Consider the following 17,122-nt stretch of genomic DNA (forward strand, 5'->3'; position numbering starts at 1 on the left):
GTTCAAGTAAAGTTGTTTGTCTATATTAGGCCCTATCCATCTTTTATTTATCCATATAGATAAGATTTATTTTATTAGGCAATAGTTATCTAGACTTTAAATCAAATGAAGTTCATAGTCTTCTATAAATAGCTAAATATGCTATGAGAAAAGCAAAAGTTTTCAGAAGAATCAATTTTATGCTATCTCTATATCGTCTTGTTTCAAAAAGCTTTATGGTCTCCCTTTTGTAAGTAATAAAGTTTTCTTTTGTATAATTATCGTTTTAACTCTGTTTTATTTTAAATTACTTTGATTAAATAATTATTTTATTTTAGTTAATTGATATGATTATTTATACTTATGTGTATCATATTACTTTGCTCGGACTCTATTCTCCCTTCCATTTTAGTTTAACAATTATTATTACTCCATAATTAAAACTAAACATATATCTCTTCCTCCGTCCCTCCACACTTTCAGTCAGCTCCTTTTTGGTTTCAAAGTCTAATCTTTATAGGTCGTAGAGGTAAGATTATTAATTACTTAAGGATTAATTATTAGGAATAAAATATATAAATCTACGAGTTAAACTATAAATAGCCTATATATGTTATTATTAGGAAATACTCACACTTTTCTAAATTTTAAATAGTTTATAATTTAAACAATTAAAATAATGTGTTTTAGGATAGATAGTTATTTATAGATTAGGTTTAGTAATTTAAATAATTTAATATGAATAATTATTAATTAAAATATTTAAGTTGTTAATTACAATATAGAAAAATACAATAAAATTTTAAAATTTTCTAAAAAAAAAAAATAAAGTGTTGGACAAAGAGATAATGTTAAATCTTCTCCTTGTTGCATATTTCATATATAAATAGATAGATGTTTCTTTTATAATCGTGAAAAATACAGAGTTGATTAATGAATAAAATTTCTATCTTTTCTTGAAAAAAAATTGTTAGAAGAATAGTTGCACGTTACCCAAAATCATACATTGCAAAAATTTTTAGTTAGTATTAATTTCACTAGTAATAATTTCAAAAGATATTTTGTATTATTAAGTTTTGAATGAGTAAAAATAAATAATAATTATAATTGTTATTAATCAAAATGAATAGTAGCAAATTTAATAATGAAAATTATTTAAACAATGTATGTACTGGCGTAGGAAGGTTAGAACTATTTTCTTATTAAAAATCACAAAAAAGTTTTTTTTTTTTAAAAACATTGACAATGTCAACTTTTTCTCTAATCATGCTTTTTTAACTCTAAAAAGCATATGTTAATATATATATATACATATATAGTAACATATACCTTTTCTTTTCATTTTTTTAAACACACCGGCCATGAGATGTTCAAAGGACTTTGTCTTTCTCCACTTACTACTGCCTTCTCAGCTTTTTCCCTCTACCTAGCAGAGCAGAGAAACTGAGCAACCAAAAGCAATAAAGAAAAACACCAAACACCCATCTCCAACAAAAAGCAAAAGCGAAAAAGGAGTCCAAAAAGCACCCTCTCTCTTTGCCGTTAAGTAATTAAAATGAAGAAGAAGAAGAAGATCCCACATATATACTCGGTATCCACAGTCTCTGGTTCAACCCTTTTGAGCATCCGAAAGCAATGTCTTCTTCAGAGATTGTTGTTGCAGATCCTGTCATCGAACCAAACAACACCACAGGTGCCATTACGACGTCGTCTGCCAGCTTTAGTCATGATGATGAAACTCCTGAGCCTTTTGACAGTGAGAGGTTGCCTCCCACTTTGGCTAGAGAAATTCAGAGGTTTCTTCGTGTTGCCAATTTGATCCAAACTGTCGAACCTCGAATTGCTTATCTCTGTAAGCCATTCCATCCGAAATCCTAAAATTATACATTTAACAAAAGAAAAGAAAACAAAATTTATCAGGTTCTTTTGCAGGCCGGTTTCAAGCTTTTGAAATAGCACATAACATGGACCGCAATTCCAGCGGACGGGGTGTTCGCCAATTTAAAACTTCTCTTCTTCGGCGACTTGAACATGTAACAACTCGTGCCCATCTAATGATTATTGCTTTTGCTGCTTAAAATCTATCTTTCAGCATAAATTTTTGTTCTTTTCTCTTAATTTCTTGTTTATTCTTTTTTCCTCAAGGATGAAGGAATAACCTTTAGGAAACGAAAAGAGAGGAGTGATATACGCGAGCTTAGACGTGTTTATCAGGCATACAAGGACTACATTATTAAAAATGGCGGGGGCTTTGATTTGGATGAAAGGTAAATAACAATAATAGTAAGGACAAAACTTTGTTGGTTAAATTGTGCAGCTGTTTTGCTAATACAATCTTTGGAATTTTTTTATCTAAATTAGTCACAGGGAGAGGTTGATAAATGCTCGGAGAATTGCTTCTGTGTTGTTTGAAGTATTAAAAACAGTAACAGATGCAGCTGGTCATCAGGTCCTATTTTACCTTTTCAATGCCTAAACCTCTGATGAATAATAATATAAGATTCAACACTTTTCTATTTTCTTTTCTTAATAATTTCTCTGTTTATTCCTTCATAGGCTCTTGCTGAAAGGGACAGTAACCGTGCAAAATCCGTGCTCTATGTACCTTATAACATTCTTCCTTTAGATCATGGAGGTCTCCAGCATGCCATTACACAACTCCCTGAGGTCTGCTGCCTTGCCTGATGGATAATAAAATTATTTCTTTATTTTGTTTAAACATTCTTAAGCTTTTCTTTTAATTTTCCATATCTGCGTCTCATTGTAGCTTGAGAACTACTAACCTTCTGGCATTCTTTTAAAATAAAACTCTGGGTTTATTTTTTTCCGGTCAACATATTTTTGCACCAAATATGATTAGTTCCTGAGGTCTGGTGCAAGTGGATAAAGCATGTTGACAAACTGATAAATGATACAGATTAAAGCTGCAATTGGAGCTGTTAGAAATGTGCGTGGTTTACCTTCATCTGAAGATTTCAATAAATGTGGTCCTTTCATTGATTTATTTGACTTTCTTCAGTGTTGCTTTGGGTTTCAGGTAAATTAGCTTAGCGTAATTGCATTTTATCTTCTTTTTTTTTTTTTTAGTTTCTCCTTAAACTGTTTTACAGTTTCACTTTCTAATTACATGTGAAATTAGAGTTGGAAAATTTGATATGTGTGATATCAAAGATGTAACATTTGTTCATGTGTTTTCTTTCATCAGGAAGGAAATGTGGCCAACCAGAGAGAGCATTTAATTTTACTCCTCGCTAACACTCACATTAGGCAATGTCATAAGCAGACATCCATCTCCAAGGTGATTTCGTGACCTTTTGATTAAGCACAATCTTAGCTTTTTAAGTTGAAATTCATCCTATTCTCACAATAGCAGTTAGGAGATGGAGCTGTGGATGAACTGATGAAGAAGTTCTTCAAAAATTATACTTATTGGTGCAAATTTTTGGGGAGAACAAATAATATCCGGTAAGAGGTGTATTTAGCTTGTTGCTTTGCACCAAAGAAATTAGAACTGTCTGTCTCATATGAATTTTTTTTTTTATTTTTTATTTTTTTTATTTTTATTCATGGATTGTGCTGTCTTTTAATAATCACTTTTGCTGCTTCTTGCATTTGATTTGTTTCTTGTCTGGCAGGTTGCCTTATGTGAAGCAGGAAGCGCAACAGTATAAAATTCTATATATAGGGCTTTACCTTCTTATATGGGGGGAAGCTGCTAACTTGCGATTTATGCCAGAGTGTATATGTTATATTTTTCACCATGTAAGTTGAAAAATCTGTCTCTGTTTATTGATTCCTTATTACCAACTCTGAGCTGGTTCCATATTTTATAGCGCACACAGCCTGTTTCTTTCATGCCAAATGCAATGTGTTACACCCCATTTGCATGATTAAGGTCTTCATTCATGAACTTAGAAAATAATAGTAGCCGAAGAAAAAGAAAAATAAGAACTCTTCAAGCATGTCTAGAAACTATAGGAGCAAGTTTCTGAGCAACACCTTTAGGAAAAGTGGAATATTTCTATTGGTTTATGCACTTCTTCTAAATGATTTGGAATTTTGATGGATATTTATGTACTGAAATAATAGGAAGACAAATTTCTTAAAATAATACTGGAAAGAGAAAAGTATAGATTCCTGATGTTGTTACTTGATTGCATATAAAACTTTTCTGATGATTGAAGCCAGGCATAAGTTTACAAGTAACTAAGTCTTGCAAAATTTGAATAATGTGCTAAAGTAAACTAAACTCAGCAATATAATATTCCTTTCTGCATAATATGAATAGAAATTTGTTTGATGTGTTCAATGTTTATGAATTTTGAACTCGTGGTTATATATAACTCTTGAGCTTATGATTTTATTTCAAAAATTTTTTAACAAACATATAGTCAAATACAATTTTTTTTTTTTTTTTTTTTTTTTTTTTTAATGACACTTGTCATTTATTGAAGCAAATTATTAATATTGTCAACCTTTTCAATATAAGTTGTGTAAATTACAATCTTGGCTAAAATATGAATTTATATTAGGAATATTAACATATTAATTAATTTTGTTCGTATATACATTTGTAGTCCTTCTCAATCATAATTTATTAGCATTTCAATCTAATATATAATATTGATATTTTTAATCAATGTTAAAATATATAATAATTATACATTATCATACAAACAAAAAGTAATTTTCTTATTATTTGATATATATTGATATGTCCTATAACTTCTTTTGAGAGTTTGAGAGTCAACTCGATGAAAGAAAAGAGAAACTATTATTGTAAGGGAAACTCAATGAAAATTATAAATTTCCATGCCAAAATGACATGAATCTTAAACAAAGTCAACTCTCTACAAATTTTAGTCTTAATAAGAAAAAATTATTTTATTTTGGTCTTACTAAATCTAGCCATTTATCAAAGCAAACTGTATTTTGAACTCAAAGCAAAACATTATTGAGTTCGAATACAGTTCTAAGCAAATTTTCTAATCAAGTTGATTTTCAGTTCTTAACTTGCTTACTTTTCTAAATATTAACACATTAATATAATATCTTTTGTCGCCAAAAAATATCATGTGGATAAATATAGAGAAAATTATCAACATCATTAAAAAAGAAAATAATTATCTCCATCTCAAGTTTACTATGCTATGATATAAAAACACATTGCATCTAAGATGTGTAAGAAAATCAAATTTCTTTTTACCAAGACCACAAATATGTGAACTTTTTTTTTTTTTGGAGGATTGATGACATTTATAAAATTGGTTGCGGAAATTGCTAAAAGAAAAAGGGAATTTACCAGTATATGTTCTATAAGAAACCATAATAGTATTTATACAATTTGATGATACACTTCTAGTAGAATTTCGGCAAAATATTATTTTTACGATACAAATATGTTTATGCATTAAAAAAAATGCAATGAATTTTATTTATATAAATTAAAAAGTTAATTTAACAAATTTTTAAATGGATAACAAAATTTAAGTTATGACAAGAATGCAATTAAAGAGTAATAAAATGGTTAAGTGGGAAAACACTGTTGGGTGGAATGTAATTAAAGAATAATAAAAGGGTTAAATGGAAAAATATTGTTGGGCAGGAATATAATTAAAGAAAACTAAAAGAGTTAAGTGGGAAAAACATTGTTGGGGCAACAGTGCTTTTTCCACACAGCTTAGTAATATATAGTAATATGCAATTTTTTTTTTGAGGATTACATTCGTAGAACTGGTTTATATTTTACTGAACACAAAAAGGAATCAATGAATATATGTGCATAAACATTGAAGTTTACCAACAATGTCAATAAGCTTTGGAATTTAGTAATTGTGCAGTTAGTAATAAAAAAATTGTAAGTACTTATAATGGTTTAAGGAGTATCGATAAGCTTATCAATTTACCTATTTAGGAATACTTAATAGTTAGACTTAGAAATTTTTATTTGCAAAATAATAATTAATATCATGTGCTTTTTGTTCCAACCAAAGTTTTATTCCTCAGGGGACTTATATATAGTAGATGGCTACTCATCAGTCAGATTTAATATTTTATATTTTATTTTGCTATTTAAACACTTGAATGATTTATGTGAAGTGAAATGTAATCTTAACTTTTTGACCTGCCTTAGTTCCAAGTTTTATAGGAGTTGCTCCAACAATATCTGAACTTAGAATCTAAAGTATCAAGCACTAATATTTATTCTTGAGAGGCACATAAAGTTCTTTAGAACATTGCATATCTAATCTGTGGACATTTACATTGTATTGTATTGTATTGTTGCAACTTTTTAATAATTTATGTTTGGTAAAATGCAAGCTTAACTTACAGATCCGTCTCACTTAAACTTTTGTATTATTTTCACTAACTTGAGCTCAAATCAACAATCAAACTTTGACTTCAGGATTTTTGTCAAAGTGTTTAATACATTGCTGAAATGTTTCACGAGTCAGTGGTCTTAGCTAACTGAGAAACTACCTTACAATCAATGTATTTTCTTACGTCATATTCGTTATCATATTGATGAAGGTTATAAAGGATCATATTTGTGATGCAATATAAATTTGCTTTCAGATGGCATATGAATTGCATGGCATGTTAACTGGTGCTGTTAGCTTGACTACTGGGGAGAAGGTTATGCCAGCATATGGAGGAGGATTCGAGTCTTTCCTTAAGAACATAGTTACCCCAATTTACAGAGTTATATACAAGGTACTTTGTAATTTCGCAACATGATTTTAGATCTTTCTTTCTGGTATCTAATCTTCACGTGAAAATTGAAGGAAGCTGAGAAAAACAAAAGTGGGACGGCTGATCATTCTACTTGGAGAAACTATGATGACTTGAACGAGTATTTTTGGTTAGATTAAACTTTGTATTTATTTTGTTGAACTTCATTAAGACTTCAAGGGTAGTTTGTTGTAATTGCTATATTCTTGCAGGTCTTCTGATTGTTTCCAAATAGGTTGGCCCATGCGTTCGGATCATGACTTCTTTTGTGTACAATCTTTAGATAAACACAAAGCTAAAAAAACTATGGATGACAAGAAGAAGAGGGAAGTAAAAGAAGATGAAGAATTAGGAGCAAACAAAGATGAAGAGATAGGGGTAAATTCATGTGTTCAGTTGAACTATAGATGAAGCATTTTCTTTGTTTGTTGTTTTTTGTGTTTTCTTTTCCTCTCTCATTTCATTTTCAAAATGATTTGTAAAATGGATAAACAGTAATGCATTAAATTTAGTACTTTTGTTTGTCATTCCTTCATTTGGACCATAGCTTTCTCTTGTTCTAGCTTGTTAGAAAATGTAGAATGTTCCTGCTTAATGCATTAGGAAACACACAGACCACTGATCATTAATTGCTCTTTTCTATTGCATATAATGATGATATATCTGATTGCTTTTTTTCTTTGTTGGATAATTTCTTAATATGAAGAATTTGTAAGGTGAATTTTGCATTGTCGATGAGTGCTTTGGGCACTAATCCAAGTTTCCAACCAATTTATCCATCATTTTCGAGCCTGGGTCCTTTTACTTCATCATTTGAAAGGCTTGATCTTCAACAATATGTGCCAATCTCTATTAGCAGTCTTGGATGCATAATTGTAATTGAATTCATCCTATTAGTGAAAGTAGGCAATTGTGGATATCTTCACTCGACTCTAGTTGTCTTGTCTTGTACACGTTATGATAGTAGGTAAAGAAACATACATTTCCTTGACTTCTGCTTTTTGGCTTATGAGTTCATTACATCTTCTAAAATTGTATCTGTATTAAGTGAGCTTGTTTTCCTTGCTTTGCATAAAGGCCTCTATTTCAAGCCCTCTTTATCTTAAATGCAAAAAAAGGAAAGAAGGCTATAATATGCTAATCTATTTCTTAAAAGCAAGAAGGATAGAGGCCACCTCGCTATATTTTGCTCATCTTGATAAACTCCCATGATACATAACATATTTTGCTCATCTTGATAAACTCCCAAGATACATAACTCTAAATTGTTTTCATTTTTCATAGGTTCACGCTGAGGATAATTGTGAACTAAAATGGTTAGGGAAGACAAATTTTGTAGAGATTCGCTCATTTTGGCAAATTTTTAGAAGCTTTGATAGGATGTGGAGCTTTTTTATCCTATCTCTTCAGGTTTGTCAAAAGTGCCATACAATTGATTTCTTGAGTACTTCATCTTTGTGATAATTTTTTAAAATTTCTTTTCATGTATTTTTAGGCAATGATTATTATGGCTTGCCATGATTTGGAATCTCCACTAGAAATTCTGGACACAACAATATTTGAAGACATAATGAGCATCTTCATTACATCTGCAATTCTTAAACTCATGCAAGGTATGATACTTTTGAGAGTCTAATAAATATATTACATGTAGAGATAATTGTTGCCATTGATGTGTAAAACTATTGGCCAAACAGTCAAATTTACCCTAACCTTTTGTAACTTTTTTTTCATGTGTCAATTGTACTTCGAAATCTTTTTTTTTTAATCAATTGTGTCCTATGTCAATATTGGAAAAAAGGTGTTGAAAGAATATTTCGTATTTCTTTTTATTGTGTGTTATAGTTTCAATCTCTACACCACTTTATATATACACAAGATTGTTTTAATATAGGAAGTAATCTAAATAGGAATAAACCTAAACTAGGAAAGACAATAAACCTAAACTAGGAAAGACAATATTGACTTTAATTACAAAGATTTCAACACTTCCTCTCAAGTTGGTGCATAGATATTACTCATGCCCAACTTGCAAACTAAAGGATGAAACAGTTTGCTATTCAAACTCTTTGTGAAAACATCGGCTAGTTGCTCTTTTGAAGCTATATAGGAGACATTTATAAGGCCTTCAACTATCTTCTCTTTTATAAAGTGACGATCAATCTCTATGTGCTTAGTTCGATCATGCTGGACTGAATTATTCATAATACTGATGGCTGCTTTACTATCACAAAACAAGGATATATTTGTTGTTTCAACCAACTTTTAACTCTTCCATTAATCTGCGCAACCATAGGAGTTCACATATTCCCTGTGCCATACCTCTATATTCTGCTTCTGCACTGGACCTTGCAACAACAGCCTGCTTCTTGCTTCTCCATGTGACAAGGTTTCCTCCAACAAAAACACAATATCCTGAGGTTGATCTCCTATCATCAAGGGAACCAGCCCAATCCGCATCTGTATAGCCTGTTATTGTCAAATGGCCATGTTTAGAAAATAAAAGTCATCTACCAGGAGCTGATTTTAAATATCTTAGAATCCGATGCACAGCTTTTAAGTGAGACTCCCGAGGGTCATGCATATACTGACTCACTAAACTTACTGCATAGGCAATATCTGGTCTAGTATGGGCAAGGTAAATCAACTTCCCGACCAATCTCTGATACCTGCCAACATCAATTGAACTTTCCACTCCAGCTTGAAGCTTATGATTGGCTTCAATAGGTGATTCTGCAGGTTTACATCCCAACATACCAGTTTCTTTAAGGAGATCGAGGATGTACTTTCTTTGAGAAATAAAAATCCTTTTTTCTGATCTAGCAACTTCTATCCCAAGGAAATATCTCAACTTTCCCAAATCTTTAATCTCAAACTCCTTAGCTAACAAATTTCTTAAGCGAGTCATTTCTTCTTCATCATTTCCAATCATCACTATATCATCAACATAAACAATAAGCAATGTGATCTTACCTTGATGATGTTTAATGAACAAAGTAAGACCAGCATCGCTCTGAATGTACCCAAAAGAAAGCATAGCTTTACTAAACCTTTCAAACCATGCCCTTGGTGATTGCTTCAGCCCATATAATGACTTCTTTAGCTTGCAAACTTTTCCTCTGGTCTTGTCATCATCAAATCCAGGAGGAATCTCCATATACACCTCTTCTTTCAAATCACCATGTAGAAAAGCGTTTTTAACATCAAACTGATGTAATTCCCAGTCGAGATTGGCTGCACAAGATAACAAAATTCTGATTGTATTCATCTTGGCTACAGGGGCAAAAGTTTCCTGGTAATCAACTCCATAGGTCTGACTGAACCCTCTGGCTACCAATCTGCCCTTGTACCTCTCAATGGAACCATTTGCCTTATGTTTAACTGCGAACACCCATTTACATCCAACTGGCTTCTTTCCTGATGGAGGAGTTACAAGATCCTTTGTCTTGTTTTTTGCCAAAGCTCTCATCTCCTCAACCATTGCAGCCTTCCATTTTGAGTCCTGTAATGCCTCTTGCCAATCCTGCGGTATAGAAACAGAAGAAACAGACAAAACAAAGGCTCTATAGGAAGGGGACAGAGCATTATAGGAGATGAAATGGGAGATGGGATGTTTAGTGCATGTTCTAACTCCTTTTCTAAGAGAAATAGGAATATCAAGGTCATTGTTAGAAGGCTTGGAATCAAGATTAGGATCAGAATCATCAGGAATTAAAGAAGACTCACCAAGTTCTTGTTCGGCTGTATTTTCAGAGCCTGAAATTGGAGAAGACGGTTGATGAGAGGTCTCATGCTCCATGGTTGTATCTGTATTAGTCCGCCGTGTGTAGGTTTTCAAATCAAGTCTATCCAATCTTTCTAGAGGTTTGGGTGGTGGTTCTCTCCTACTATCTATGTCTACAGGAAACTCCCCCTGGAAAGGAATGTCATTCATCACCTCTGTCATCTGATATTTCTCCCCCTGAAGAGGTGATTGGGAAGGAAAATAAGACTCGAATTCCCGAAATGTAACATCCATGCTCACAAAATATTTTCTAGAAGGAGGATGATAACAGTTGTATCCTTTTTGAGTAGTAGAGTAACCAACAAACACACACTTCAAGGCTCTAGGATCTAATTTGCTTAGACCATTCTGATGAATAGAACAAACACAACCAAAGACTTTAGGAGGTACAATACAAGAGTTTTTTCCTTGAAGAACCTCTAATGGAGTTTTAAAATTTAAAGTATGAATAGGCATACGATTGATAAGGTAAGCAGCAGTCAAAATAGCATCCCCCAATATGATTTTGGAAGATTCATAGTGAACATGAGAGACCTAGCTACTTCCAGTAAATGTCTATTTTTCCTTTTCGCGACTCCATTTTGAGCACTAGTATTGACACAACTAGTTTGATGTATAATACCATTAGAATCTAAATAGGTACGAAAAACTGCATTCATGTATTCAGTACCATTATCAGTTCTTAGGATTTTAACATGCGCATCAAACTGAGTACAAATCCTTTTGTGGAAGTTCTGAAAACACGAAAAAACTTCATTTTTTGTTTTCATTAAATAAATCCAAGTCAATCTAGTGCAACAATCAATAAAGGTCACAAACCACCTATAACCAGAAAGAGAGACAGTTTTAGTAGGACCCTAAACATCAGAATGAATAGTAGCAAAAGGAATCAAGCTTTTATTATTAATTGGAGAATTATAATCCCTGGTGTGTTTGGCAAGTTCACAAGCATCACATACTAATGAATCGAAATCACACTTAGCAAATAAAGTGGGAAATAAACGTCCTAAAACAGAAAAAGAGGGATGTCCTAATCTCCTATGCCATTGAATAACTTCATGGGAAGGATTTCTAGAAGTTCCTAACAAAGATTGACCGGTACCCGAATTTGAAAACCGACAAACGTCATCCAACAGATACAGTCCATCGCGCAAGCTATCACTGCCAATCGTTCTCCCCGTGTTCAGTTCTTGAAATATATAATGAGTAGCGTAAAAGGTTACTTTGCAATTAAGCGCTTTTGTAATTAAGCTAACAGATAACAGATTAATAGGGAATCTAGGAACATGAAGAACAGAGTAGAGTTTAATATTGGAAGTACAGTTAATGGAACCTATGCCAGCAATTGGTACTAAGGAGCCATCCGCAATGCGAATTTTTTTGTGCCTTGATACTTAGAATATGTGAGGAAAGGTTTTATAGAGCCTGTTGTATGTTTATTTGCTCCTGAATCTATAACCCAAGAGGGTAAGAAAAGCATTACCAGAATTAACAAAATTAGAAGCTGCAGCCTGAGTTGAGGAAGAATTAAGCTGTGACAACAATCGTTTCAGGGACTGAATTTCTTTATCCGAAAAGCTACTAGTAGTAGATGTTTCCTCACATAAAGCTCCACCATCAGATATGTGTGCGTGCAGTCTAGAAGAACTGACCTGCTTTCCTCCACGCCCTTTAGTTGGGCGTCCATGTAATTTCCTGCAGAACTCCTTAGTGTGCCTGTTCTTACCACAATAGTCACAAAATAATTGATTTCTGTCTGAAGAACCGTTCTTGGCAGCCTGTATATGTTCTCTTGCAGAATTAACAATCAACCCTGCTTTATCAATTGTAGATCTGTGAACCATAGCATTCCTTATGAAAGTATTAAAGCATAACTAAGAATACAATATGGAGGATAAGAAACAACTAACAGCAAGATACGTAAAACACAAGCTAAAAAAGAAACGTGCAATCCTTTTGTTCTTTGTTAATCATTTATCAGTCAGTGTTTTAGATTTCTCTCTATGTTTGCATGTGTATTATTTATGTCTACTTATTATATTACATGCGAAGAGAGATAAGTGCACAAAATGTTTTGGTTGCAGCAATTCTTGACATTCTGTTCACATGGAGAGCTAGACTCAAAATGGATATTTGTAGGAAAAGGAAACAAGTGTTGAAGTTGGTTGTTGCAATCATATGGACTATTGTTCTTCCTGTATGTTATGCTAAATCAAAAAGGAAAAATACTTGTTATTCTACACAATATGGAAGTTGGCTTGGTCAATTGTGTTTCTCTTCCTACATGGTTGCAGTTGCAATTTACTTGATGACTAATGCAGTTGAGATGGTCTTATTTTTCTTCCCTGTGATCAACAAGTATATTGAGATTTCAGATATTCACATATTTAAAATTTTATCTTGGTGGACACAGGTAAGATTCCTTAAATTTTGTGTTATCCCATTTGAAATTCTTTTTTATTATCTATGGTAAACTTAAATTCTTATCATAAACCAATGTTGCTTTAATGCATATGGAACTGTAAACCTATTTCCTTGGAATTATGGGTTTCAAGTTGTTGAATTCATAAATATTGTTGTGAAATATCAGAGATTTAGATTTTAGGAGAAATTTGATTCTCTATTTCTTGTGTACTTCTAATTGTGATTTACATCAAGGTATTTATACACATGCATCTACAACTAAATAGGAAATATACAAAAAGGAAGAAATCAATAGTCCTAAACAATCTTCTGAGTCAACGCTCCTCCTCAAGTTGGTGCACATATATTACACATGCCTAACTTGCAAATTAAATTATGAAATTGTCTACTGTTAAGCCCTTTAGTAAGAACATCTGCAAGCTGATTATTTGAGGTAACATGAGTAAGCTTCAAAACATGTTGGAAGGCTTTTTCTTTTATGAAATGTCTATCAATTTCTATGTGTTTTGTCCGGTCATGTTGGATTTTGAGCAACGCTAATTGCAGCCTTGTTATCACAAAACAAAGTCGAGTCTTCTTCTTTCGACATTCGCAATTCTTCTGTTATCTTCCTTAGCCATAACAGTTTGCAAACCCCTGGAGCCATAGCTCTATATTTTGCTTCTGCACTCGAACGTGCTACTATAGTCTACTTTTTACTTCTCCACGTAACTAGGTTTCCTCCAACAAAGGTACAATAACTAGAAGTTGATCTCTTATCATCTAGAGATCCAGCCCAGTCAGCATCAATAAAGGCTTCAGTTTTGAGATGACCATGCTTAGAGAAAAGTAGACCTTTACCAGATGCAGACTTTAGATATCTTAGAATGCGAAAAACAGCTCCAAGATGAGAACTACGAGGATTATGCATATATTGTCTAATTAGACTTGCAACATATGCTATATCAGGTCTAATATGTGAAAGATCGATCAATCTGCCAACCAATCTTTGATATTGATCCAAATCAACTGGTTCTCCTATTCTTGCTCGCAATTTGTGATTAACTTTAATGGGAGAGTTAGCTCGTTTACAACCCAACATGGCAGTTTCTTTCAGGAGATCTAGGATATATTTCCTTTGAGAGAGGAAGATCCCTTTATCTGATCTAGCAACTTCTATACCCAAAAAGTATCTCAGACTTTCTAAGTCCTTAATCTCAAACTCTTAGGCCAACAACTTCTTTAAGTGAGCAATCTCCTCTTCATCATCTCCAGTCACAACCATATCATCAACATAGATAATTTGTAAAGTAATTTTACCATTACAGTAGTGTCTGATGAACAAGGTACGATCGACATTATTTTTAGAATAGCCAAAGGAAATCATAGCCTTACTGAATCTAACAAACCATGCTCTAGGTGACTGCTTTAGCCCATACAACGCTTTCTTCAATCTGCAAATCTTACCTTCGGTTCTCTCATCATCAAAGCCTGGAGGAATGTCCATGTGTACCTCTTCTTCTAGATCACTATGCAAAAAAGCATATTTTACATCAAATTGATGTAGACTCCAATCCAAGTTTGTTGCACAGGACAATAGGACTCGTGTTCATCTTTGCAACTGGAGCAAAAGTCTCTTGATAGTCCACTACATAAGTCCGAGTAAAGCCTTTTGCCACCAATCTGGCTTGACATCTGCCCTGTGTTTTACTGTGACCACCCATTTGCATCCCACCGGTTTCTTCCCTAATGAAGGGGTAAGAAGTTCCCAAGTTCCATTTTTGGCCAAAGCTTTCATCTCCTCCTCCATTGTTGCTTTCCAATTTGGATCTTGATATGCTTCCTACCAATTCTATGGAATAGAAACAGAAGAAACATACAATACAAAGGCTCTATGGGTAGGAGATAAAGAGTCTCAAATTGGGATATAGGATATTTGGTGCAAGCTCTAACCCCTTTTCTGAGGGCAATGGGAAGATCATCATCAACGATAGGTTCAGAGTCAGGAATATTAACAGAAGGAATTGAATCAAAATTAGAATCAGGAGTTATAGAAGACTCACCAGACGGTTTTTCAAGAGCTGATTGCAGAGATGACGGTTGACTAGGTGTATCATGCGTGATAGCATTAACCTTCTCTCTTCGACTTTACCTCCTTAAATTTGGCCTATCAAGTCTTACCATTTTTGTTTCATGCTCATTACTAGTGTTCATGTTCACAAATTGTTCAGGAACAGATACAGACATTAGAGCTAACGGAGCTTCCTCTTCTATCCTAATCCCCCCTGAAGAGGAGCTAGGGAAAAATAAGGGTCAAACTCTCTAAAGGTCACATCCATACTCAAAATATTTTCGGGTTGGAGGATGAAAACACTTATAACCCTTTTGAGTGCCAGAATAACTAATAAATACACATTTCAAAAATCTAGGTTCTAACTTTGGGAGGAACAATATATGATGAACAAAACAACACAACCAAATACTTTTAGAGGAACAATATATGAGGTATTACCCTGTAAAGTTGTTGTAGGGCTTTTAAATTTGAGTGTTTTAAGAGGCATCCTATTAATGAGATAGGTTGCAAAAAGCACTGCATCTCCCCAATAAGTCTTAGGAACATTCATGGTGAATAAAAGAGATCTAGCTTCCTCTAATAAATGTCTATTTTTTCGTTCAGATACCCCATTTTGAGCACTATATTCACACAGCTAGTTTGATGTATAATTCTATTGCCTGAAATATACGATTCATATATTCTGTTCGATGATTGGTTTTGAAAATTTTAACCTTTGCATCAAATTGTGTACTAATCATGTTATGAAAAGATTTAAAGCAAGAAAACACTTCACTTTTTGCTCTCAGCAAGTAAGCCCAAGTTAATCTAGTACAACAATCAATGAACGTAACAAACCCTTTATAACCAGATAAGGAAACAATAGAAGTAGGATACCATACATCTGAATGAAGTCATGAAAGGGACTGGACTTTTATTATTATAGGAAATATGAGAACTCCTTGTATGTTTAGCAAGTTCACAAGTATCACAACTTAAAGACTCTAACTGACAATGCTCAAAAAGACCAGGATATAATTTCCTTAGAACTAAAAAAGAAGGATGTCCTAATTGAGGACATGTAATTATTTCTTGACTAGCATTACCATGATTTTCTAACAGGGCTTGAGGAATACCATGAGTCAGAGGATTGTAACCTTTTTCGAGAAGATATAAGCCATCATGCAATCTACCAAAGCCAGTCGTCTTCCTCTTCTCAAATCCTACAAAACACAATGAGTTGGGAAAAATTCAACTTTGCAGTTGAGGGCTTTCGTAATGGCACTAACAGATAAAAGGTTTACAGGAACTAGGAATATGAAGGATAGAAGTTGAATCAATGGTAGATGTGCACTTAATAGAACTTGTGTCAGAAATCGGTGCGAAAGAACCATCAACAATGTGAACAATTTCTTTGCCAGAACAAGATGAATAGGTTAAAAATTTATTAGGAAAGCCTGTCATATGTTTGTTTGCTCCTGAATCTATAACCCATGAATCATCAACAGAATTAGTAAGAAGGGTTATTCCATATTGCACAAAATTGGAAGTAACTGCGGTGGATGAAGAGTCAAGTTTTGACAAAAAACGCCTTAGTAATTTTATCCCTTCAATAGAGAAATTCCTGGTAGAAGATGCTTAAGGTACTGCAACTACATCAGTTTGGTGTGCAATAAGTCTAGTTGCATCAATTCTTTTGCCACCATGACCCATCCTTTTATTCCCACGACCCCTAGTCGGTCATCCATGTAATTTCCAACATGTTTCCGTGGTTTTATTACTATCCCCATGATTAAATAGTAGTAATAGACTAACCAAAATTAGGAGCAAACTCACAATCTAACCAACTAGGATAGTAGTTGGAAAAAAAAATAGTAGCAATACACAGCGGAACATTGAGAAAAAAACCAAACTCAGCAGTAAATAAAGATGGCACCTGAAAAATCAAAGTGCAAAATGGGCGGAAACCAAGCTTGAACAGAGTGCAACTTTCAAGGAAGAATTTTGAAGCTGAGATGGCTGGAACAGGTCGCAAGTCAAGCTGGAACTAAGTCGTCGGACTAGGGCGAGTCTGTCGAAGTAAGTCCAGCAGAGAGAGGCTGTTGAAAAGCTCTCACTCGCCAGCGTGTGGCGGAGGTCTACGCTTTGATCGGCGTGTGTACTCACACGCA

The 17,122-nt window shown here is 33.5% G+C and overlaps 1 protein-coding gene across 2 annotated transcripts in view; it reads left to right on the forward strand.

Moving 5' to 3' along the window:
- The first annotated feature begins 1,334 nt into the window (after positions 1-1,334).
- Positions 1,335-17,122, forward strand: part of GSL04 (glucan synthase-like 4) — a 35,943-nt gene continuing 20,155 nt past the window's right edge. Inside the window, exons 1-15 of one of the 2 annotated variants that reach the window (XM_020679972.3) lie at positions 1,335-1,831; positions 1,912-2,012; positions 2,125-2,246; positions 2,341-2,428; positions 2,536-2,646; positions 2,897-3,016; positions 3,185-3,277; positions 3,350-3,444; positions 3,615-3,741; positions 6,556-6,693; positions 6,765-6,841; positions 6,924-7,089; positions 7,996-8,121; positions 8,207-8,324; positions 12,580-12,908. In XM_020679972.3, coding sequence (XP_020535631.1) covers positions 1,615-1,831; positions 1,912-2,012; positions 2,125-2,246; positions 2,341-2,428; positions 2,536-2,646; positions 2,897-3,016; positions 3,185-3,277; positions 3,350-3,444; positions 3,615-3,741; positions 6,556-6,693; positions 6,765-6,841; positions 6,924-7,089; positions 7,996-8,121; positions 8,207-8,324; positions 12,580-12,908 — 2,028 coding nt within the window. In that variant the 5' untranslated portion in view covers positions 1,335-1,614. The remainder of the gene's footprint in view (positions 1,832-1,911; positions 2,013-2,124; positions 2,247-2,340; positions 2,429-2,535; positions 2,647-2,896; positions 3,017-3,184; positions 3,278-3,349; positions 3,445-3,614; positions 3,742-6,555; positions 6,694-6,764; positions 6,842-6,923; positions 7,090-7,995; positions 8,122-8,206; positions 8,325-12,579; positions 12,909-17,122) is intronic. The other variant, XM_012218847.4, reaches the window with a different exon arrangement.

This window comes from Jatropha curcas, chromosome 7, assembly GCF_041381405.1.
Source record: "Jatropha curcas cultivar XTBG-Jc1 chromosome 7, XTBG_Jcur_1.0, whole genome shotgun sequence".
Taxonomy (NCBI): Eukaryota; Viridiplantae; Streptophyta; class Magnoliopsida; order Malpighiales; family Euphorbiaceae; genus Jatropha; species Jatropha curcas.